Below are 24,818 nucleotides of genomic sequence, written 5' to 3'. Positions count from 1 at the left end.
TGTATGTTTGTGTGCGCTGGTATATATACAGCCCTGTTCCCAGAAGAGTTGTGACACTGTAAAACGTACATTAAACTGAATACAGGGATCTTATACTTCAAGGTATAATTTCAAATACTGAAACATAGTTTTTTTTATTAATCATTTTAAAAAATATCCACAGTTTGAATATGGTGCTTCTAAAAATACAGAACAGAAACAACGGGAGTCTGGAAATGTTGTGTGAAAAATCCTAGTAACTGGTTAACATGGTTGCTTTATAAATAGTATTGCAGAACAGTGCAGTCTTTCAGTAATAAAAATGGAGAGTGATTAACTACAGGTCATTGTGAAAGAAAGTCTGGGCAAATATACAAGACTCTATTGATCCTGAACAACATATACACCTTTCCGAGCAACTTTGATGTTGCTTATTTCAGCAAAACAAGGAAAAACTGCAAGGTGTTTCTAGTAACATGATTTGATTCAGTAATAAAAGGGTGTGGGTGTGTGGGTGCAAAGCCCTCCTGTCTGTAATTCCTGAATAATGAAACAGAAAGTACAACTCAAGACATCCCGGGCTTCTGAAGAACTGAAATCTTTTATCAAGACAGAACAATAAAACACTTAAACGTTTAAAAGTACTCCTCAGTTCCCAAACACTTCAGAGCATTGTTAAAGGAAGAGGTGAGAGAACGCACAATGTTGTGTTTGTAGAAATCTATATATAAAAAAAGAGTTTGAATTATTTGAGTGACATTGCCTTTTCTTGTTGTATGGAAACAGCAGAGTTTTCATTACTTACTAGTTTATGAAGCCCCCTTTCAATACATTGTGTAAACATGTATGTAATTGCACTTTATATATCAGTAATATACAATTGGTAATCCCCACAAAACCTGTATCTTCTGCAAACATCAACCAATATGTTTTAACTTAGTGTTCTGACTGACATTTTTCCATACACAATTATTATGATTTCATTGTAGAATACTTCATTTCCTGCTTTCTGGTGGTTGTTTTATTCTGTGTTTGATCCCGATGACCTGCATCATCCTAACCACTCAGCCAATTCAAATAGCTGTATATAAGCAATTTATTTTCTAAACAAAGTTACAAAGTGCTGAACAAAAATGATTAAAGCAACAAATATGAAAAGTTAAATTAAAAATAAATACCGTGGAGAAAAAAACAATTAAAAATTCAAAAATATTTGATAAAGGTGTTTGCAGCTATAGAAAGCCAAATTCTATTCAATTCAATTTGATTGCATTTATAAAGCAAAGTATAGATCCTTCAACAAAACCGAGAACCCCAACAATCAGAAGACTCCTTTTGAGGAAGCACTTGGCGACAGTGGGATGGAAAAAACTCCCTTTTAACAAAAAAAAAAAGGCTCAGTGAGGGGCAGCCATCTGCTGGTGCAAAAGACTTTAAAGCATGAAACGTCTTCAAAACGGTGTTTTAATCTATTTTCACGTTATAACGTGAAAATAGATTAAAACACCGTTTTGAGTCTATTAAAACACACACACACACACACAGAATATATGCACATATAACATGTGCTGATGACATGACTCATCTCATTACTCCGAAAACATCAGTACCATAGATTATAATTCCATTTTCAATATCAACCGATGAATTTCATATTCTGAATAAACCCTTTTAAATAAACATTTCATCGCTCTCAAGCTGGAACTTTACAATGAACGACCACTGTCATCCGATTTCATTTACTTCCACTGTAGAAACACTAGGTGGAGATAAACATCCACCACCAGGCGCCATACTCGTAATGACACGATTTTATAGTACAGCACAATGTTCTCTGGTGATGGGCACCTCGATAATTTAGTAATAACAAACAGATTTCAAAGCATATAAAAAAACAAGTCGAAAACACAGACTAAGGATAGTAATGCGGTCAATGGTGAATTTGAATGTTTATGCTTTCGAATTATTGGAAACAGGCAAAAAGGAAAAATGAAATAAAAAGAAAAAAGCACTCCCTGGTCTGTATCCCCACGTAAGCCCACCCCCCGTGAAAGTGAAATCTGCCATCCGTGCTGCAGTTCCTCTACAGTCTTTAATTTGAAGTCACTCCTACCAGGACGTATTTCCTCGGGCACAAGCGCGCGCTGGAGCCTGCCGTCTTATTAACGCACAGGTTTACTGACACAGCACTGGATCTACAAAGGACCCAAGGACACAGACTTTTGAATCTAGTTAGCCTGATTAAAAGCAGCTAACACTGACATCATTTTTTGTACGGCTCCCTAAACGGATGGTATCGTAATAAAAAAAAGAAAAAAAGTTATCACTTGGGACCGAAAAAGGGACCGAGTATGAATGATGTATTGCGCAGAATCTCGGCTTATTTAGCCTACGATTAATTTACCGGAGAGAAGCGCATCTCCATCTCGTGGGATGCGAGCGGGGCATGTCTTGGCTGAATGCTGTTGCACGGTTTTGGTTAGACGGTGCCAAACTTGCGCAAAGAGCCCGATTCTGCACAAGAACTGATCGTTGCCAGTAAGGTGACCGAAAGCACACAATGTCAGCCATACGGCGGAAATTTGGCGAGGACTACCAGGTTGTAAACACCAACCGGATCATGACTTTTTCCGCGCCGGTGAAGAAAAAGAGGCAGCGATTTGTAGAGAAGAACGGCCGCTGCAATGTCCAGCACGGTAACCTTGGGAGTGAAACCAGCAGGTACATCTCTGATCTATTCACCACGCTGGTGGATCTAAAGTGGCGCTGGAACCTGCTCATCTTCATCCTCACGTACACGGTGGCGTGGCTGGTCATGGCTTCGATGTGGTGGGTCATCGCTTACATCCGCGGAGACCTGAGCTACGGCGGCCACAACTCGTCCTACACCCCGTGCGTCGCCAACGTCTACAACTTTCCCTCTGCGTTCTTGTTCTTCATCGAGACCGAGGCGACCATCGGCTACGGCCACCGGTACATCACGGAAAAGTGTCCTGAGGGTATCATCCTCTTCCTCTTCCAGTCGCTGCTGGGCTCCATCGTGGACGCTTTCCTGATTGGCTGCATGTTCATCAAGATGTCGCAGCCCAAGAAGCGCGCGGAGACGCTGATGTTCAGCCAGGACGCGGTCATTTCGCAGCGGGACGGGAAGTTATGCCTCATGTTCCGAGTGGGAAACCTGCGAAACAGCCACATGGTGTCCGCTCAGATCAGGTGCAAACTCATAAAGGTAAGCACGCGCGTTACCTGGGTAATAGCCAGAGGATGTTTCTCCTGCGCCACCTCAACTCTGAACGTGTTGTGTCTGAATAAAATACACTCTCAAATTGTTAAGTGTGTGTTAAGTGTTGTGACCGTTTTTCAAGCCATGCACCGAATTTCTGTTAATTCCCAGATTTGACTATTTCAGGGCAAAGATTCCCACTGGATGGCCTGGAATATACGAAGGAAAGCATGGACTTAGAACTTTTAACTGTAACTCTCCAAGTGTTAGAGCTTTTCCTATATATATATATATATATATATATATATATATATATATATATATATATATATATAAACAACAACTTCCATTCACACACTACACCAAAGTAATTAAGTAATAGATAAATTGTACGTTTTTTCTGACCTAATGGAAGATTTATATTTTATAGGTACAGAACAGTCTGGACAATGAACTACCAGAGGTTTAAGATCAGCCTGTACGTGATTTGAAATGAGTTTAGCATCCCTGCTGTAGGGGCTCTGCTTTTATAGCGAGGCTCCATCGTGAGTTGTGCTTTAATAAGTGGCCATTTACTCCCCGGAGCATCCTACTTACAGCTACAGGCTGTGTATTTCAGCTCTGTGTTTATCAGCTCTCCTCTCTTCATTTCTGAGATGCTGAGTGAGCCGCCTGCTTCAGCGAGGGTCATCACAAACTGCCCCCCACCCCTCCTTCAGTCAGCAGTATGGCTGTCAGTGGGTTGTATATTCAAATTCAGCCTCAACTTAAGCTGTCCACAGATGAGATGAATGCCTCCCCCAGGAAATAGTTTGTGGCCAACTACAGCACAAGCACTTGGTTAAAAGATCATTTCTAAAGTTAACCGGCTACAATGGCTGTAATTCCTGTGGCCACTCTTTCCTAAAGACAGGACAAAATGTAACTATTAAATACTGAGACGTGACAGTGATTTGGCATTTTACCAGAGCAACTGCTGCCTTTCAGCGCTGCAAAAAATAAAAATAAAAATCTGGAGGATGAAAGGAGAGCTGAGGCAGCTGCTGTCGGCTATGATAAAAGGGAAGAGGAAAACATTTTGTGTCATGCAATTTCACAACTGAAATAGACTGAAACTGCAGCTTCAAACAGCAGTCTCTCACCAGGGGAATGCTTTTCTCAAGTCCTCTAAGCAACATTTCTTTTTGGCCTGCAGACCTTATGACTGATGGACAGTGCTCAACAGTGTCTGTGTATCTCAGGTGCTGAAAAAAGTCCAAACACAACAATTCATCACAATTTGAGGACTTTGTATGAGCCCGCATAAGCTCCCTGTAGCAGTGTTCATCAGTTTAAACCTTAATAGCCGGCAGCGCTTTGTTGTGACAGTTATCTGTGCTTTTGTTACTCCTTTGGAGTTGTGAGGTGATCTTCAGTGACGGCTCACTTTTATGAACTCACACCAACGAGTTGATTGTACTTAGTTGTTTATTTTGTTTTCTTAACCAAGTCAACAGAAAAAAATGTTTAAAGTCCTTTTAAAATGTTTTAATCCCTCTATTTTTCATTTGACTTCAATAAAAAGAAAGAAATAATAAATAAAAGTCACTCATTATTAAAAGCCTTATTACTGCCACTGTTTCAGCTCTTTCTCCCATTTTTCTTTCATTACTTTATCAATTGTCCTTTAATTAACAGCTGAGAAAGGCAAAGGAAAAATATAGTGTCTTGATTGCACTTAATCACCAGTCTCACAGATGAATAATCACACAGAATGCACCATCATCAACTTTCCTCCCTCTGCAGAGGAGAGCAGTTCATTTCAGGCCGTTTTACACTCTGCATAGTCACCTCTAATGCATTCTGTCCTGTTTGAAATAACAGAGTGAAAGCAGTAAAACAAACACCCACGGGACACACTGTAAAATTTCAGCCTCAATCAGAGCCACTGTAGATTTATCATTAAAGAGGAATTGTTATGAAAGTTTAAGCTGTATTCGGTTCCTGATACTGGAACTGAATTCATCAGTCAGGTGTGATTTGTAGCATTCACAGCAGAACGTACTGGAACAAATGCTGCATTACTGTTGCTGATTAGATACATAATGGAGACCCAGTACTTTAGCTGTGCAGGTAGCTTTCTTGGTCTTGCCTCACGTCTCAAGTTTAAGTGAACGTGCCAGCCTGGAGTGCTGCTTAATTACTGCATGGTAAACATTTGCTGTTTAGAGTGCTTTCATCCATCAGCTTTTTTTTTTCAGACTTTATTTAAACAGTCCTTGGCTTCCTTTCTAAGATCAGTTGATTAAATTTATGTGATGATCCTGACCTGGGATTTCTGCCAGTGAGTAATGATCATTAAATGATATTTTTAAGCTACAATCATTTATGTGTTAATGGAAGGTCAGATGTCCAGGACACATGAATCACGTGTAAAATAAAAATAAAAATAAAAATATTCAATTAACCTGCAGTAAAGGGTCAAAACCTGTTTGATGAATTCATAAGTCTTGTCCACATTAGCTGATTGTGATATTTTAAGAAGAAGCCTTCATCATCTTTGGATCCTGGACTAATCGTGCTGTGAAATCTGTGTGCAGGGTATGATTGTAACACTGCTGCATTGTTCCTTTTTTCCTGCCCATGTACGTCACTGTGTTGTCAGACTGCACAGCGGTGTATTGTAGAGTAGATTGATTCAACATAGCCCTCTAGTACTACAGCTGCACTGTGCAAACGATGCCATGGCTCATGTTCAGGTAGCATGCCACTCAAGGTCACTGTCAGATTTTTTGCCCACAAAGCTGGCTGAAGAAATGAGGCATGCTGCAGTAAATCCTAATGATGGAGCAGTGCAAACGTACGGTGGCACGGAGATACCTAGGCATGGGCCATAAATATGCTGTGGGACCTGGATACTCTGGACTTTTGGGAAAAAGTAAAGTTGGTGTGTGTGCAGTCTGTGAATTATTACAGAAAAGAATACTTGGTGGAGTATTTGGACTCTTCAGCTATGTATTTTCTGACTCTTTTACACAATGATGTAAGAAACTGTCACTGGAGTCCTAAATAATTCCCCCTTGCATGAACATTGCAAGGGGGAATTAATGAACATTAAAGCCAACACTGATCTCCTTGAGTTTGCCCTCTAACTGCTGGATGTGAATTTTACTGAGTTTCATCAGTAGAAGTTTAGAGGACTGAAGCACAAGTAGAAATGTAAAGTAGGAGGTGATGGTGGGCGTGCCTCTTTCCATTTCACATGTCTCTTTTATCGACAAGCTCAGTGACATGTGGGACTTGTCTAGAAGATGCGATAAGAATATAAAAAATTTACTTTAAACATTGTAGCCTTATTTCAATCTCCCACTCCCTTCTTCCGTGACTTGTGACCAAGACTCGGAGATACCTGAACTTCTGCACTCGGGCTAGCAACTTATTCCCAGGTCGGAGTGGGCACTCCATCCTTTCTGCCTGAAAACCATGGCCTTAAACTTGGAGGTGCTAATTTTGGTAAATGGACTGGTTCTTATATAGCGCTTTTCTACTCTTCTGAGCACTCAAAGCGCTTTACACATTTGCTGCACATTCTGAAGCAAACTAACCCATTGCAAACTGGAGGTCATGGCTTGAAGGAGCTATCAGAACTAAATCAGCTGGAAAAAGCAGATCCTGAGAACACCAAATGTGACACCCTCCACCCTTTGGCTGCCACAGCATTTGTGACGAAGAGCAGGAGTAGGGAAGTCCAGCAATGGAAAACATCAGACTTGCTGATAGCAATACAAATCAAATTCCAACTACAGTAATACCAGGATTACCATCCACAGGGCTGCAGTGAAATTCCCTCTCTAAGTCCACAAAACACATTTTAGAATGATTCAAAAATACTCACAAGAACGAAGAGTTAGTTATGGGTTATGGCACCAGGATAAAAACCGGGTTATTCGTCCTGAATGTAAGATTCAAGTAACCAGTTTGCAGTGCTAGATGTGAATTCATGAACCCATTCAACTGCATCCAGTTCAATACTGCTGTTAGACAAGTGTATTTCAAGGCATTTGTTGGCATAGTGTACATACATATAGCCACTTTTAAGAGAACTAGAAAGAATGCAGCTTTAGGCTGTATTATATTTCACCAGACACAAGTAATTAACTTGTGCCTGGTGAAATATAATAGCAGATCCCAATTTTATGGTTACACATAACAAACTTAATTATGAGCAGAAACACAGCTCTCTGGCAGTACTGCCCACCCTATATCCACAATGCATGTTAATGTAAAAACATAAAAGTCCTTGAAATTCCATTAATATTGATGCAGCATTAATTAATAAACCAGTGGAATGCAGAGGTGCTCTGACCCCTGCAGCACAAGTGAAATATAATATTAAAATGGAAACATGCAGGCATGTGGGTTGCCGTCAGAGCGCGGTCGTAACGAGCTTATCTGGCAAGAAAAAAAATTGGTAGGACAAAGGAGATGGAAGCAGTAGACAGCAGCAAGTGTGGCAAACAAGACTGAACAAAAATGCAGCGGGGGAGAGTGACAGCTGGGCGGTGCTCGTCAGTGTCAACAGAAGCTTGTCTCAGTAGGTTGGTCCACAGCAGGAGATAAGTGATAAGGGCGAGAAGCAGAGAGACAGGCATGCATGCAGGAGCTTAGCGAGACAGGCCGGCAGATATGCCGGCATGACTCGCAACATCTGCCACCGTCTAACTCTGAAGGACAAGCAGGGAAAGCAGAAGAAAGAAGAGAAGAAGAGGCAAAAGCGATAATGTTGTGGCAGACAGATTGAGAGATAGAATGCAACGTCTGTGCGAGAATCACATTTTATCTCCCGCTCAAAGCCCAGTAGCTGGACACATGTCCACATTTGCATGTCAAACACAAAAGTAATACATTTGTGTTGCATTGTTGATGTCTGGGTTTAGTATCTTTCTCAAACACATGCATTTGCACACACAGTCCACACAAACTCTCACTGAAGGGGAAGTGAGTCACCAGGGAGAGGGCCTGCCTTCACTCAACTTGAATCTCAGGTGGCTTGGTAAATTAAGCACCCCCTCCATATCAGGACCTCTTCCAAAGGCCATTAATTTCCCCCCTGTGGCGCTGACTGTTTAGCAGCACTAAGAGAACACACAAGGCTTTTACATTGTTAAAGCCATCCAGCAGCTTTCTGCGTCCTTGGCAGGGGTATAATTCTGTTGTAGCACTACAGCGCTAGTGAGGCAAGCAGTGAGGATTTATTAAAATCAGCAGTTTTACCTTTACACCCAGAAATAAATGACTTACCAGTACACTGGTTTCCAAATGGGAAAATCTAGTGCAGTAGCACCATTATTATATTTAAATAGAAGGAAATCTTGAGCTTTGCCTGTTTTTGATGTCATAAAGATTGCTGCTAAAAAGAAGGGCAGTTAGATGGATAATTAAGCTGGATAAAAAGGATTTAAGCAGCAATACCTATTACCACACTGGACTGCATTTTACTGTTCACTAAGTGTAAATATGAAAACATCAGAGGCATAATTGAAGAGCCTCAATGTTAGCATTTTTCCACCCTCTTATCTATACCATAGTTAGACAAGAGGGTTCAGTTCTCAATAATCAAGGCACTTGGTAATGTAAGGTAAAGCCTTAATAATAACAGAGAGAAAACCCTAACAATCAGAAGACCCATATGAGCAAAGACTTGGCAACAGCAGGAAGGAAAAACTCCTTTTTAACAGGAAACAACCATGTGCTGCAGCCAGTTTGGGAGTGAGGGGCTGGAGACAGGACAAGTTCTGTAGCATACAGTCTGTACCAAGCAGGAGGTCATATTTGTCAGATAATGACATCAACAATAAAAACAAACATAAAAAAAAAACCATAAAAATGGGTGTGCTCTAAAAGGAGCTACTGTAAAGTTTTTTTTTATTAAAGGCTGTAAAAGTGTTAAATTCATTGCTGAAGTTGGGTATTTCCCCACAGGAGTCAGTGGGGACTGTCTTGCTTTTGAAGCCAGCCACAAGTAGCCAATGCAGGAACTACTGTTTTTGCTACTCATTTCTCAGCCCTGGAGGTTGCTGCTTTGAAATGATAGCTTTGTGCTGCTAAGCTAAGCAAACTGCCCGATGAATGCCACTTTATATTTATCATGCAGAGTGAGAGTAATATCTCCAAGCTCTCAGCAATAAAGTGAAAAGTATTTAATGTCAGACGATGTAATCCTATAAGCTGGGATTTAGACCAAAAGCAAAAGGAAGGGCTGCTTTTGTAAGGGTGTCTGTTATTTATAGTGGCTACCGGTAAGACAATCGATCCAGGAAGTCCAGCTGGAGTAAACAGATTAATGCATTTAATGGCTTAACAGTTGCCAAAACACTTTACAGCGGACATGACCTGATTGTTTTAGGCATCAAAGATGGAATTACTTTATCTTTAATGGCAAAGGTAAACAGAAGCAGTTTGTTTGGTTTGGCAAAGCCACCCTATGCAGGCACCCCTCCATTCCAGGCATGATCAGACTCTGACTGAGGAGATTTTACATCTCTTCCTTGATGAAATCCCCAAATCGAGTAACATTATTTTATTTGTTACAAGAATAGGTGGTGTAGCTTTTTACAGCTTTTTCTGCTTGTTTCCTTTTAAGTAGAGTTCTCACTGTTACATAAAAAACATCCGCATTTCTTGCTTTTTCGACTTAACTTCAGTGGACATGTTACATCGGCTCCCCGTCTGCGCGTTCAGTGAGCGGCAGCCACTGATGCAGCATGATGGGTGACACTTTCCCTCAAGAAGGCGAGCCGGGGATCTGTGGGCACAGACGTCTTCCTGTGAAATGTCACACCCTTCTGTCCTCAACATCACGGTGAATACAAATGACAGGCTGTTTGCCATCTGTGAACCGATTGGCTCCTTGCTCAAAGGGCCGGGGAGGCCACTCTTCATGAAAGTTAACAGTAGGCGACGGGAAGAAGATATAATCTATTTAATCTACTAATAAACATTAACAACGGGGAAAGATGATTTTCACCCTTCTGTTTATGTATGAAATGTTAGAACTCATATGGGTATTATCAGTATTTTTTCTTTTTGGCCTTTTCTTTGAGCTTCTTTCTTGATATTTTCATTTAACACATACTTTACTTATTTAGATTTGCCCTATTTGGTCTACATTTGGTCAACAATGTTGGTTTTTTTAAGGCCAGACTGTTGCTGAGAATTTCAATGGGGTCTAATCTGCTGGAAATTATGAGGTGTGTACACAGTGAATGAAAAAAAAAATGAAATAAAGATTACTGGTGCTTGGGTTGTCAGAACGAGATGCTGGGAAGGTGAGAGACTATTGTTTTAACACCTTCATTCTCACTTTTACCCTGCATGTCTGCCAGTCAGTGTGACAAGTACATTTCAGTGCTATTGCCTCCTCAGGTCAGTTGTTCTTGCTTTTACCACTATACAGCAAAAATACACTTCATTAGGTCCACATTGCTTACATTGTGTTGGATCTCCTTTTGCATTCAGAACTGCTTTAATTCATCATAGATTTGGAACCATCAGAATTTTTGGTTCATATTGATATGACAGCTTCACACAGTTGCTGCAAATTTGTCGACGGCGCATCCATGATGCAAATCTCTTTTTCCACCACATGCCAAAGAGGCTGTGTTTGACTGAGATCTGTGACAGTGGAGGCCATTTGAGTACAGTGAACTCATTGTTGTGCTCAACAAACCACCCAGTAGAAATTTCAGTACTGAATAGCTGTTAGCTGGTGGTCTTTTCTTCCAATATAACAATTTTTTTTTTTTTTTTTTTTTTTTTTGGCCTGTCCCGTTTGGCTCTTTTGCCATCAGAATTGTTGTCTAAAGGCAAAGAAAGATGCCCAACGGATTTACTTTACCAAACTGACCATCCCAGCCTTGCCGTAATGGTCCATTTGATTCACCTTTTATTGTTTATTTTATTTTCACTTACTGAATACGGGACAGACTTGACTGGGGGAAAGAAAGGGAGAAAGAAAGAGGGAAAGAGAAACAGCTGAGAAGAGGGACGGGGGAGAAGGGCAAAAGACAAAAACCAACAGAACGGGCAGAGAAAAAAAAATGCATATATCAATCACCTGGATCACCTGCTGAGAAAGAAAAAAGAAAGCAAGCAGAAGAGAACAAGAGTAATAGAATAAACAACATCACAATGATATATGGGAATATGACAGTAAATACTAAATGTTAAACATTATTGTGCAGCACATAAGATCAACAGAACACAGTGTGCTTTGAGGTAGGAGCCAAAAAGGGTGTAGTTTGTGGGTGTGATCACCCGTGTGTACACCTGTGAGCATGGACGCGCTTGTTTTTTGTTTTTTTAAAAGGTTCCTTCATGTAATAATCTGCTAGAGGGTGTGGGGGGGCCACAGCCCCGTCCTCCAGGGCGTGAAGCAGGTGTGGAGGAGATCAAAACTCCAGACATCCAGAGGCCCCCAGAACACAAGAGACCAAGGAAGACCAACAGAGGGGCAGCTGCGCCACTGTCCCGGAAAGAGCTGAGGAGAGTCCCAGATGAGGGCTCACTCAGCAGCCGCGGAGCAGAAGCCAGGGGGAGTTGCAGTGACGCGCCCGTGAGCTCCGCCGGCAGCCAGCTGCGCCTGAGTGACCGAGCCCCAGGCCGAGAGGCCGGGGGCACCCCACCTCCGAAGTGGCCCGAGCGAGCCCCAGGCTCCAGGCCCCGATAAGCGGCCGCCAAGGAGTGAGCCGGTGTGTACCTGGACGCCCATCCCCGGACACAAAGAACCACCAACGCACCGATGTCTGAGGGGGTCCGCCACTGGCAGGGGAAGTGGTGGTAGGGGGAGATAGGCCTCCCAACCTTGGAGGGCCTGAGATGTCCCCAGAGAGGTGGCGCCTGACACCCAACCTGACATATAGACATAGACATACAGGCACACACAGATACAAACATCCATTCCCACCCTCATGCTCTCATATGCACTTACTCCACACTCAACCAACGTGGAGACAGACATAAAGAGACGTTGTACACACGATCACACTCCCCAAGCGTACTCTACAAACCGGGTCTAGGTGCCCCCGCCCCTGGAGGGGGGAACTGCACCCAGACCCAGGTGGTGTTTCCCTTTTCCCTGCGGTGGGGGGAGGCAGACCGCCCCGACTCCGCAGCAGCAGGAAGGCTCCACACTCCAGACCGCAGTCGGACGGCCAACTCCTCCTCCTAGTCCTAGCCCCCCTGCTCCAGCAGGTCGCAGAGAACGGGGATGAGAGAAGACTCCGAACCTCCCTCCACCCGCTCATTGTAATGTTGATGCATGTGTGTTCTAAGGTGCATTTAAAACCCAGGAGGGCATGGAGCTACCTGCCAGAGAGCAGCAGGTAAGCGCATGGTCCCTCCTGCTAGCCCTCAATGTCTAAGTGTATTTAAAATTGAGGGGTGGGCAACGATGCCAGGGGTGGGGTGTACACCCTGATGGTACTTTGGACTCCGTGTATCGTGCCCACCCCCAAGATCCTATATGTATGTGTAATGAGAGTGTGAGTAATGTGAATGTCTAAGTTGTGGGATAAAATTGAGGCAGAGGCAGCCAGAAGGGGACAGAGGGGGGGGGGGGGGGGGGGGGGGGGTAGCCTCCTCTGCACCCTGGTGACATACCCCTACTCCAAGGCCCTGCATGTGTGGGTGGTTGTGGTGGAGCGGGAAGAGGGAGGCAGCTGGAGATGGGGAGGGAAGGAAGGGAGGGGCAGGTGACCCCTCCCTGGGGCCAGCTCCCCCGCTGACCCCAGTAGGCACCCCCATACTCCGCGACCCGCCAGGGAAAGGGGGCCCAGGCCCATCCAGACCGGGCCCAGTGCAGCAGCGCCGCCCGGCCCCACAGAGCCCGGGACAGTCCACCCAACCCCACCACAGAGAAAACTGCACCCACCCCACCATCCACTCATCTTCCAGACTACATAAGACAATAAACACCCAGGCTGAGATCTTCCTCCACCTCTCCTGTATCTCCCCCTCCTGCAGAGGCAGCTCCTGAGGAGAGGAAAGCTCCTGCAAGATGTGACAATCTCCCCCACCAGTTGAAGAGCCCCCCAGGTGGCTCGACGCACCGGCGGCACCCTGCTCCAGGGCTGGGCCCCCATGCACCCACCCGCCCACAACCCCGGCAACACACCAACCAGGACCCAAGCCCCCGAGGCCCGGTCCGGGTCCCAGCCCAGAGACGGAGCGCCCCCAGAACCTCACGCCCATCCCGGACCCACCCAGGGGCAGCCAGCCAGTCAGTAACCCACGTCCGTCAGCACAGACCCTCCCCTAGCCCCGCTGCACGCAGCCACGAGGAAACCGTCACCTAAGAGCCAACAGAGCCCCTAATTGGCCATGACCGCTACCCCGGGTTGAGCCCCCCAAGGAAGATGCCTCCGGGGAACCCCAAGACGCCCTAAGCCTGTCCCTACCCCCACACCAATCACAACAGTGAAGGCGGGACAAAACTATGACCCCCCACCCCCACTAGGTGATGGAGCTGATCAAAGGAGCCCAGAGCAATTGATCTGATGTGGTGGCAGAGGCTGTATCAAGACTAATGTAATCTAATAGATAATTTCTATATTGGTTAGAATTAAGATTATTTTTATTTTTCCAGGAGAAAAAGGCTTTTGTGTTTCTGTTCAAGGAGTGAAACTATGGAACAAACTGAATATGGAATTAAAGCAATGTCCAAACATAAAACTGTTCAAAAAGAGTTATAAAAATATGATCTTCTCGATCTATAAAGAAAAGGAAAATATTTAAATTAAGTGAATGTCTCTATTTAAAAACAAACAAACAAAAAATTCATGATGTGATATTATAGTATATAGTATATCAGAAATCTGTTCACTATTTTTATTACAAATTATATCAGTAAGGAAGCTGACTAAATATTCACTGATAATTTATGGGACAGGGGTGGGATTAAATAAGTGTATACTTCTTCCCACTCCCTTTCAACATGTAAATTAATCAGAATGTTTTTTTGTATGTAATTTGTATAGTATATATTTTTTCTCTCATTTCTTTTCTAAATGTACTTGTATATTGTTCACATGTTGAAATAAATTACCAATCAATCAATCAAACCAATCCAGTTCATGAGGACTGTTTTCTTGGCTATGCATAGGGCAGTGAAAACCATATGGGCGATATTCTTTTCTGAAGTGACATTATCTAAGCTGCCCAACAAACACACTAAGGGGGAAGTTGGAATGTTACATTTCAGACACTTCGATAAGTCTTCACATATCTCGCGCCAAAACTTCTGAACTGGTGGACAGAACCAAAGAGCGTGGATATAATTGTCCGGTGAATTGGTTTGGCAGTGTGAGCAGTTGTTGGTAGACGTAAAGCCCATCTTGAACATCCGATGACCTGTATAGTGCACTCTATGTAATATTTTGTATTGAATTAATTGAAGACTGGGATTTCTAATTAGATGAAAGGTTTTTAAGCAAATCTGAGACCAGAAGTTTAGGTCTAAGTTAACTGATAAATCCGCTTCCCATTTTGCAATAGGAAGTGATATTGATTCATCTGTTTTAGAAAGCATTCTGTATATTTTGGATAGTAATTTGGGGGGTTTAAGAGTAAGAAATTGAACCACACTTGGTGGTGTTTGTAGTTCAACTTGACCCGGTTTAAATTTCTTTTTTACTATGGATTTAATTTGTTGATATTCTAAAAATCTTTTCTTGTTGATCCCATATTGTGTAACTAGTCCGTCAAATGAAATAAATTCTGTTCCTTCTAGTATATGTTCTAAATATTTGATTCCTTTATCACTCCAATCTGAAAAGTTTATCATATTATTGTTTTGTAATATGTCAGGGTTGTTCCAGATAGGTGTACGTTTGCATGGGATTAATGAAGACGCCGTCAATTTTAGAAACTCCCACCATGCTGTCAGAGAAGAGCTGATGTTGATGCTTTTAAAGCATTCATGTCGTTGGATGTTTGAGCTGATAAATGGTAGGTCTGAGATCTCTAGATTATTGCAGAGTGCTTGTTCTACATCTAGCCAAGGTTCATCTAAGAGGGTGTGTTTTAGCCATCCTGAGATAAACTGAAGCCTGTTGGCTAAGAAGTAGTGCTGAAAGTTAGGCAGTTCTAGTCCTCCTTTATCCTTGGTCTTTTGTAGTGTTTTTAAGCTTATACGTGGGGGTTTATTTTTCCAAAGGAATTTGGACATACATGAATCTAGAGATCTGAACCAATCTTGTGGCGGTTTAGTTGGGATCATTGAGAATAAATAATTTATTTTTGGTAAGACCATCATTTTTATAGCGGCAACCCTTCCCATGAGTGATATGGGTAGACATTTCCATCTAGCCAGATCATCTTCTACCTTCTTTAAAAGTGGGATATGGTTTAATTTAGTTAGATCTGCAAGCTTGGGAGAAACATTAATACCTAAATATTTTATATTTCCCGATTGCAGTGGTGTAGAAGAGGAATTATGGAAGGAGCAATTAATCGGTAGGACTGTAGATTTTGACCAGTTAATTGAGTAATCTGATATTCTTGCAAAAGAGTTTATCAATTCAATCACCCCAGAGATATTGGTTTGTGAATTTTGGAGAAAGAGTAACACATCATCCGCATAAAGGCTGATTTTATGTTCCACGTTCTTGCATTTTATGCCCTTAATTACTGAATTCTGTCTAATTGCTGCTGCTAGTGGTTCAATAAAAATTGCAAATAGTGAAGGGGAGAGTGGGCATCCCTGCCTGGTGCCCCTCAAGAGACAGAAGCTGGAGGATGTCTGGTCATTTGTTCTAACACAAGCTGTTGGGGAATTATATAATATTTTTAACCAGTTTATGAAAGAGGATCCAAAACCAAATTTGTGTAAAGTTGCAAATAGAAATTTCCAGTTAACTCTGTCAAATGCTTTTTCTGCGTCTAAAGAGAATATTGTAGTTTCTAGGTTTTTACTGTATGAGTAGTCTATCAAATTAAGTAATCTACGTGTATTTGTTGATGAGTGCCTACCTTTTATGAAACCAGTTTGGTCAGGATGAATTAAGAGGGGGGTTATTTTCTCCAGTCTCTTTGAGAGAGCTTTGCAGATTATTTTAAGGTCTACATTTATAAGGGATATTGGACGATAGCTTGAGGGATATACAGGGTCTTTGCCTGGTTTTAGCAGGAGATTAATGTTTGCAGAATTCATATTTGATGGAAGTCTGCCCTTTTCTTTAATTTCCAACAACGTTCTGTAGAAAACTGGTGCTAGAATCGACCAGAATTCTTTGTAGAATTCTGCAGGAAAGCCATCTGGACCTGGAGCCTTATTATTGTGCATACTTATCAGGGCTTCCTGGAGTTCACCTGGTGTCAGTGGTGAATCCAGTGCCATTGCTTGAGTGTCCAATAATTTTGGAAGAGTTATGTTGTCCAAAAACTGATCAATTTCTTTTTTAGATGGGTTTATTTGTGGTGAATACAACGTTTTATAGAAATCCCTGAAAATGTTGTTTATTTGTATCGGATCATATATTGTGTTCCCAGATGAATCTTGAACAGCACATATAGTTGTTTTTTCTTTATTTATTTTTAGCTGGTTTGCTAGAAATTGACCGGATTTATTACCATGTTCATAATTTTGTAGGCGTAGTCTTTGTACTAAGAATTTTGTTTTTTTATCAATTATCTCATTTAATTCTAGTTTTGTTTTGCGTATTTTGTTCAATGTTTCCTGATCTTGGTGGGACGCGTAGGCTTCTTCTAGTGATTTGATGTTTTTTTCTAATTCCTGAATATTTTTGTTTTCTTTTTTCTTTTTATGTGATGAGAAAGAAATTATTTTACCTCTCATCACAGCTTTCCCTGCTTCCCATAGAACAGAAGCTGATGTTTCGGGAGTGTCATTATAGTCCAAATATGAAGTCCACTCTTTTTTAAAATATTTAATAAAGTCTTCATCTTTAAGTAGTGATATATTAAATCTCCAGTTTTTTCTTGGCGTAGTATTATTCTTGTGCATTAGTGTTAAAGATACAGGACCATGATCGCTGACAGCTATAGGGTGAATCTCAGTGTCTGAAATGTCGTTCAGCAGTGAGCTGCTGACCAAAAAATAATCCAGACGAGAGTAGGAGTGATGGACATGTGAGAAAAAAGTATATTCCTTACTGGTGGGGTGAAGGGAGCGCCATGCATTGCAAAGACCGAAGTCGCTCATATACTGTTTGATTATATTTGTGGACTGCCAATTACGCTGAGTTCCCGCTGTATTGAGCCTATCCATGTCTTCATTTAGTCCAAGGTTGAGGTCACCTCCAAGAACAAGTGTGCCATCTAAGTGTTCAGAGAGTGCACTGAAAAAACCGTGAAAGAATGAGGGATCATCAACATTTGGACCATATACACTTGCAATACATAGCTTTTTATCACGTATAGATAGTTTAATGATTAAGAATCTGCCCTCTGGATCTATAACTGTATCGAGTACTGTGAAATTAATATTTTTATGTATTAAAATTACTGCTTTAATTCATCATAGATTTGGAACCATCAGAATTTTTGGTTCATATTGATATGACAGCTTCACACAGTTGCTGCAAATTTGTCGACGGCGCATCCATGATGCAAATCTCTTTTTCCACCACATGCCAAAGAGGCTGTGTTTGACTGAGATCTGTGACAGTGGAGGCCATTTGAGTACAGTGAACTCATTGTTGTGCTCAACAAACCACCCAGTAGAAATTTCAGTACTGAATAGCTGTTAGCTGGTGGTCTTTTCTTCCAATATAACAATTGAAAGACGTCACAGATGTTACTTTGGCATTGGTTTGAGGTACTTCTTAAACATTGCCTCGATATCTTGATTAGACTTTGTAGAGAAAGTTTGCATTTAAGGTTTTTTTCTTTGTTGTTGGTTTGTTAGTTAGAATAAATGAAATTAAATTAATTATAATTATTGAGAAAAGAATTATAAGAAGAAAAAAAAAACCTAAATGGTGGATTGATGTAATCTATTTCACATGTTGTAAGAGATGTTCTGACATGAACTCTGTATAGGAGCATGGTCTGTCCGTCTATGGTTAAGTTGTACTGCAACCAGTTTTGATCAGCGTTAGGGGTTTAATTATGTTTGCTGGAAAGTTTAAGATGGTTTGAGCTTCATGACACGGTGCGTTAATGTTGCTGGAAGCAGCCATCAAATGATAGATACATTGTGGTAATAAAGGGACGGACATGGTCATCAACAATAATCAGCAAGGCTGTGGAGTTTAAATGATGCTCAGTTGGTGCTAAGAGGCGCAAAGTGTGCCAAGAAAATATCCTCCACACCAATGCACCACCACGACCAGCCTGACAAGCTGATACGAGGCAGGATGGATCCATGGGATTTATGTTGTTTATGTCAAATTCTGACCCTACCATCTGAGTGTTACAGCAGTTGGGGCTCGACAGATTGCTGCTGTAACATTAACAGATTTTTCCAAAGCTTTTTGTCCCCATCTGACAAGACGTGTAGGTCTGTCGAAGCAGTTCTGGGAGCGCTTTGTATTTAGTTGCTGTTGTTTTGCAACAGTACTACCACAAGTGAGCCTGGGACCAAAGATAATGTCTACATCTTCTTCATTACGGTCCCGTTTTTCAATAAGTGTGGCTGATGGAAGCAATTCTCAGCGACCACTTCTAGTTTACAGGCTTCACCCTGTCTGCCTTTGAGCACCAAAAACAACTCATTCTCCCCACTTTAACTCTCTAAGTATCCAATTTCATATGGTACCATGTGAAATTCCAGAAGGAAATTGCCTTTTCAATGCTATTCCAGTGGACTTTAAACGCAGCTTCGGTTACCTTTTGATCAAGGTGTTACGTTCCCCTGAGGGGTCTAGGCGGTGAGGGGGAAGTAACAAAAGGTGTCCAGGTCAGAAAAAGGAGTCAAGGAGGCAAAAGGGTTAAATTAAAGAGTTTTATTAAAGTAGCTCAACTAAGAGAGACGGACAAGCCGTTATCACCATAAAACACCAACAAAACAAACAAAACTCAGGCGTTGGTCAAATAAAGCAAAAAGTCAAAAGGAAAGCGCAGCTCACTAGCTGGACAACACACTACACAGCTCACTAGCTGTACCCACACAAAATGGCACTCTGGCCCAGAGCTCACCCTGCTCTGGGCTTAAATACCCTTAATTGCTGATGGGAGTCAGCTGTACAGGAGGGAAAGGTGGCACCTCAGGCAGGAGGTAGTGGGACACGCCCACACAGGCACCCTCAGGAGAGAGAGAGAGGCCCTGCTAGGGCCGTAACACAAGGATAAAGAATATGTGCATATATATAGTAGCAGTAGTTGGGTTTCACATGAAAAGTACTCACCAAGTGGTAGGTACTGCAAAGGAGAGGTTAAACCTGACAGATTGACAATCTGTCCTCATCAACTCAACTATAGCCTGTAAAAAGCTATTTTTGTGCAGGAATATTAGCTTCAATCAAACACACTGACTTTGAACCAATGAGACTCCAGGCTAAAAACTGGTTAATGCTTCAGTGGCTTTGGACCCTTTCACTCTCACATGCACCTCTTTCGGGTGATGTGTAGGAAAGTTCAGGGCTCTAAAATGTGTGTTAAAATGGGTCATAAAACCTTTTAGCTGTGTAGGTAGAGTCATTTGCATGTTCTACATGAAAGCAAAACAGTACTTTGAAATTCAGAGGGTTTTTTTTTTAACATGACGACAATATGATTCAATTAATTCATTTTGTCAGATGTGTTTTCCTCAGCTGGAAATACACTTCCATAAACAGCAAACACCACACTGATAATGTCCTAAAGATAATTTAGGTGACAAGAAGATTCTCGACACTTTCATGTCTGCATGGCAGATATGACCGGTAACTTCTTTGAGTCTATGCTGGTTGCCTGGCAACTGGTCCCAGCATAGTCTGACCACAACCTAGTACAAAACTGTGAATTGGCATGAATTTTTTTACACTTTGCTTTCTGCTTTGTTTTTGTTTTAAATCAAATAAAATGTAACAATAATGTCAGGTTTTAAAGTGTCCACTTCATATCAGTGATTTTAAGACTCTCTTGCTAGTTTATGAAGTTGCTAAATGCCAATCACCAGCATTATCTCAGTCAGGCTTTCTAGTTTATGTAGCTAGGTCCCTCACGAGTCAAAATCTCAGGAGTTCTGACTTGAGGCTGCAGAGCAATCTGCCTCAGAGTCAGAAGGACTCCATCTTTGTAGAAACCCTCAAAACCCCTTTTATGAAAGATTAGAAAATCCATTTAATGTACATCTTTTCTTCCTTACACTGCCTTGGTGGGAGTGTTGGTATAAACTTCAATGTTTGTGCTAAAATGTCCTGTTCATTTGTGTCCACAGTCTCGGCAGACCCCAGAGGGCGAGTTCCTGCCTCTGGATCAGTGTGAACTGGATGTAGGTTTCGGGACGGGGGCGGATCAGCTCTTCCTAGTGTCACCTTTGACTATCTGCCATGAGATCAACAGCAACAGCCCGTTCTTCGACCTGTCACAGCGCTCGCTCATGAACGATCAGTTTGAGATTGTTGTCATTCTGGAGGGCATCGTGGAGACCACTGGTAAGAACGTATTCTTATTTCTGAGGTCCTTTTGCTGTCTTGTTTAAAAACAACTAACTTTGTGTAAGCATCGCTGTCCCTTATCATTTGTCTCATCATCATTTAGCAGGTGTTAGATGGAGCTTCTCAGTAATATAAAATGAAATATTTAACACAATGTTTAATTTCATGGTGTTTAATTATTCAAAACACAAGGCTGCTTCCATCTCTGTTAGTTTTTCATGTTTCCCTCTCCCTTGTCCCTGAAGCAGTTCACCACTTTCATATCAGCTTCCTGTCTGGCTGTCAGTCCATTTTTATTTAATTCAGTTTTCCTCATAATGTTACAGTGTGTTAGTCATCTCCTCTTTGTCTTTTCCCTGTCTGTATTTGAAAATTTTTTCTACTCTGTCTTTTCTCTTCATCTCAGGTATGACATGCCAGGCAAGGACATCTTACACTGAAGATGAAGTCTTGTGGGGTCATCGCTTCCTCCCTGTCATGTCTCTTGAAGAGGGCTTCTTCAGAGTTGATTACTCCCAGTTCCACAACACCTTTGAAGTCCCCACACCTCCCTACAGTGTCAAAGAGCAGGAGGAGAAGTCCTCCCCGACGTCACCCAACCCCCTGCCTGTTGCGCCTACTCCCCCTTCGCCTCTGCTGAAGAACAGCAGCCGAGTAGGCCGCAGGGAGAGGCTCCTGTCAGCTGACAATGCAGACCATGTAGACGATCAAGTCTCCAGGCTGCCCAGCAAACTCCAGCGCATGAGCTCCAGCAGGGAGGAGCATCTCTGGAGGGGGCTGAAGACTGGGTCAGCCTTGCCTGGGGGGAAGGCCTCCAGCACAGGAGATCTGCCGCTTAGTATTCAGAGGCTGAGGTCCAGCTCCATCCCTGTAGTGAGGCAAGGACATCCGGAGGAGCAGGTCCAGCTGTTGTCTTTGGATGGAGAAGCTGAGGAGAGTGAGCTGGAGAAGCACAGATTGCCCACAGCCATTAGCACCATTGCTGCTCCAACCCCAGCACCAGTCCAGATCTCCTTGGTAGGGAGTCGGCCAGAGGACAACCTGCCTCCCAAACTGCGCAGAATGAATGCTGACCGCTGACATCTGCAAACTACCTTCAGGACTAAAACTAATTTGAAAAATTTATCAGGCTTGATGGGCATTGCATATAAGTAAAGTCTACTGTGATCTAATTTTGTTTGTTTTTTTGTAATTTCTGCAGATTCTCTCCAGTTTTCAGTATTTCTTATCAGGCTCTTTACTAAGTTGTCCATTGCCACAAATAGAAGGACAACACCAATAAGCCATCCATCCGCTCATACTGTGACTCAGTTTTGATATATCACCATCTGTGCCCCCCACTGACTTTTAACATTTATGTCCTTGTGCTTGTTCCTTTCATTTCTTTTCCCAGAAGTTGCATCAAAGACTTTCTTATGCCCTCAAACTGCTGTATCCACTTTTTAAAATTGAACAAGCACCAAAGTGGCAGTTATAAATCAGACTGATCATTTGCTAAACCAGCTCCCTTAAAACAGTGACTGTCCAGTGGCTTCTTAGCAAAGATAACCAGGCACGGCAAGTCTGTCAAGCTTTGGATTCACTTATTATTCTTGATTTCTCATATAATAAGTGTGCAGTGGTGTTTAAATTAAGCCTTTACCAAACATAAAACAATGTTCAAAAATATAAGAAAGTGTTTTAGAGGTTTGCTCATTTGTATCAATGTAAAATTTATCTGTAGCAGATGCTGTTTGCTACGGGACAACCTACTGTAGTAGTCAAATACTACCTAATCTCTAAAAACAGATTTTGCATATGAATATGTACAATCTGTAGGCAAGACACAACATTTCTGTACCAGGCACACTCTGGTTTCTTTTTGTAGTCTTTTTGTAGTCCAGGTGCACTTTACTAGCAATGCGCCGATATGATATTTGGATCAGATTTTGGTCCGAGCCTAATTGTAAAGGCTGGATTGGATATTGTTTAAAACGAGATGATCTATGACCAATCTATTCATTTTTACTGTATTTGATTCACTCAGCAGCAACAGTGGTTGCTATTGGCCAAGCTAACAAAGTACTAAGTAAGCTAACAGCAAAGCAGCAGTTGATGCTTTCTCTTTCTTGGTCCTTCATTTGTTTGGAAGCTTTTATTACTCTTTATTACACTCTTGGTTACATAATGTGCTTGTGCCAGCTCAACTTCACACCAATATATTGAGGAGCAGTAAAAGCAGGTGAACTCAGATTGAGAGGAAGTAAAGGAGACACTTGCATGACTGTCAATGAAAGCAGTGTGCAGTAGGCTTGCACTGAGCTCGGACTAATGCAAATAAATTAGACAAATAATAAAATAAATTTTTCCTGTTGTTGTTTATTATTTTATTAATAAATATAAAATCAAGTACATTTCTATTCTTGGATGCATGTATTTGTTAGGAAAGCATGATTTAAGTTGAGCCTGGTGCTAGCTAAAGCATAAGGAATGATACTCTTCCTCACAGTGAGGATTACAGTTTACTGATTTATCTCTGGTACCGGATCAACAGATACTCAATGCCAAGATCTCAGTATTGGATCAGAATTGGTAAAAGCAGGATTGGTGTGTCCCTATTATTGACTAACTTTGGTTGATAGTCATTTTGTAGAACAATAGAGGAATATGCATTAGCTAAAACACATCAGATAACTATCACCTATTGCCTAACAATGATTTGAGTTTTTATTTGCTTTTTTGCCTGACATCACAAACACTAATCAGAGGATGGAAAAAGAGAGTAAGGTTCTAAGACTATATCATCTTTAATTAATTAAATTTATTTTTACGTAAAATCCAGCAGCTTTAGCTTCAGTCTTTTTGCACAGTATCATGTCTGAAGACATCCAGTGCATATTTAGATAATTTTTTCAAGATTAGGCATTGTTTTGTTTTTTTTGCTAACATTGACCTTTCATCCCACATCCACAGCTTACATTAGCCTAATTAGCTAGTTAACATAAAGCTAACAAAAAATCAACGGCTTATCTACAATTTAGTAGAAAAACTGCATGAGTGCCATACAAGAAAGCAACAGGGGGACAGGGTTTAACTTTACACAATTTAACCTGAAGTGGATCCCTGATACACATGTTACATTAATATGTTTTAGGGACTACTATTTATTTGGATGCTCACATGAGCAACTGCATTACCTATTGTGCAATTTTAACAATTTTTACCTCTTGGTGCACTGTTTGCATTGGACCATTACACATGGGGTGCCAAATGCAATCACAAATCAATTTTAGACTGCAGATTTTCTGTCATTATTAACTGGTTTATCAAAATGTAAAAAAACAACAGCAACAAAAAAAAACAATGTAGGAATGCAGGGAAGATGACGTCAGAGGATCTGTGTATTATTGCCAATATAAAGGAAAGATTACTTCATATTGCAACTGCTAAATAATAAATTCTTTGAAAACACAACTGTGCCTGTTAGCACTGATTTTTCCCTATGAAAAAAAAGCTGTATTGCCTTTTCTGTTTGACTCAGCTTGTATATTTGCACACTGTACTCAACATCCAGAGCAGTTTCATCCTGCAGAACCTATCAGCGGCTCATGTGTCACCTGCTGTGATGGCTAAATCAGCATTCATCAAATATTAAAGCCTTAAACGTGAGCGTGAGTTTGTTCTGTTTTGAAGCAAATTTTAGAACGACAAGCAAGATCCTTCAGACAAAATCTTCAGGTAGTTACCCCTGGCTGGAAGGTTAACCGAGTTAAATCTAGGCCCTCAACCTTCTCCTCTGGCTGCAACTTATATTATATATATTTACTTATATTTTAGTTTTCAAGCTGCCAAAAATCACAGGTTAAAGGAGCTTGGTAAGTGGCATAATTGCTGCTGACACATGTACTCCATACGCAGAAAATCTTGCAGAGATAAGACTTAAACATCAGAGGATGTCAAGCGTTTATTAGTCATGCTGCAAAGAATAGCAGAAGAATGAAATGTGATTATGTAACTAGTTGAGAGTAAGAAATGACCTCCGTCCAGCTTAAGATAAA

General features: G+C 41.6%; 1 protein-coding gene across 4 annotated transcripts; it reads left to right on the top strand.

Moving 5' to 3' along the window:
* Positions 1–560: 560 nt before the first annotated feature.
* On the top strand, positions 561–23,502 carry LOC309712414 (G protein-activated inward rectifier potassium channel 1-like). Of its 4 annotated transcripts, none has more exons than XM_082543166.1 (3): positions 561–3,208; positions 20,562–20,778; positions 21,188–23,502. In XM_082543166.1, the coding sequence occupies exons 1-3, from the start codon at positions 2,540–2,542 to the stop codon at positions 21,859–21,861; spliced, it is 1,560 nt and encodes a 519-aa protein (XP_082399292.1). In that variant the 5' UTR covers positions 561–2,539; the 3' UTR covers positions 21,862–23,502. The 4 variants fall into 4 exon arrangements, with proteins under 4 accessions (XP_082399292.1, XP_082399293.1, XP_082399294.1 ...); XM_082543167.1 differs by lacking the exons at positions 20,562–20,778; positions 21,188–23,502 and adding exons at positions 3,389–3,467; positions 3,633–3,671; XM_082543168.1 differs by lacking the exons at positions 20,562–20,778; positions 21,188–23,502 and adding exons at positions 3,389–3,453; positions 3,633–3,657.
* The last annotated feature ends 1,316 nt before the right edge of the window (positions 23,503–24,818 follow it).

Source organism: Aulonocara stuartgranti (genome assembly GCF_965226115.1).
Source record: "Aulonocara stuartgranti genome assembly, chromosome: 8".
Taxonomy (NCBI): domain Eukaryota; kingdom Metazoa; phylum Chordata; class Actinopteri; order Cichliformes; family Cichlidae; genus Aulonocara; species Aulonocara stuartgranti.
Note: the sequence above shows the minus strand (reverse complement) of the source record. Positions and strands in the feature narration are given on the sequence as shown.

What these genes read in the sequence shown, in the direction of transcription:
- LOC309712414 (XM_082543166.1), top strand. Translation starts at nt 2,540, where the DNA reads ATGTCAGCCATACGGCGGAAATTTGGCGAGGACTACCAGGTTGTAAAC. An exon ending in TCAGGTGCAAACTCATAAAG is followed by an intron (nt 3,209 to 20,561) that starts GTAAGCACGCGC and finishes TTGTGTCCACAG; the next exon opens with TCTCGGCAGACCCCAGAGGG. An exon ending in GGGCATCGTGGAGACCACTG is followed by an intron (nt 20,779 to 21,187) that starts GTAAGAACGTAT and finishes TCTTCATCTCAG; the next exon opens with GTATGACATGCCAGGCAAGG.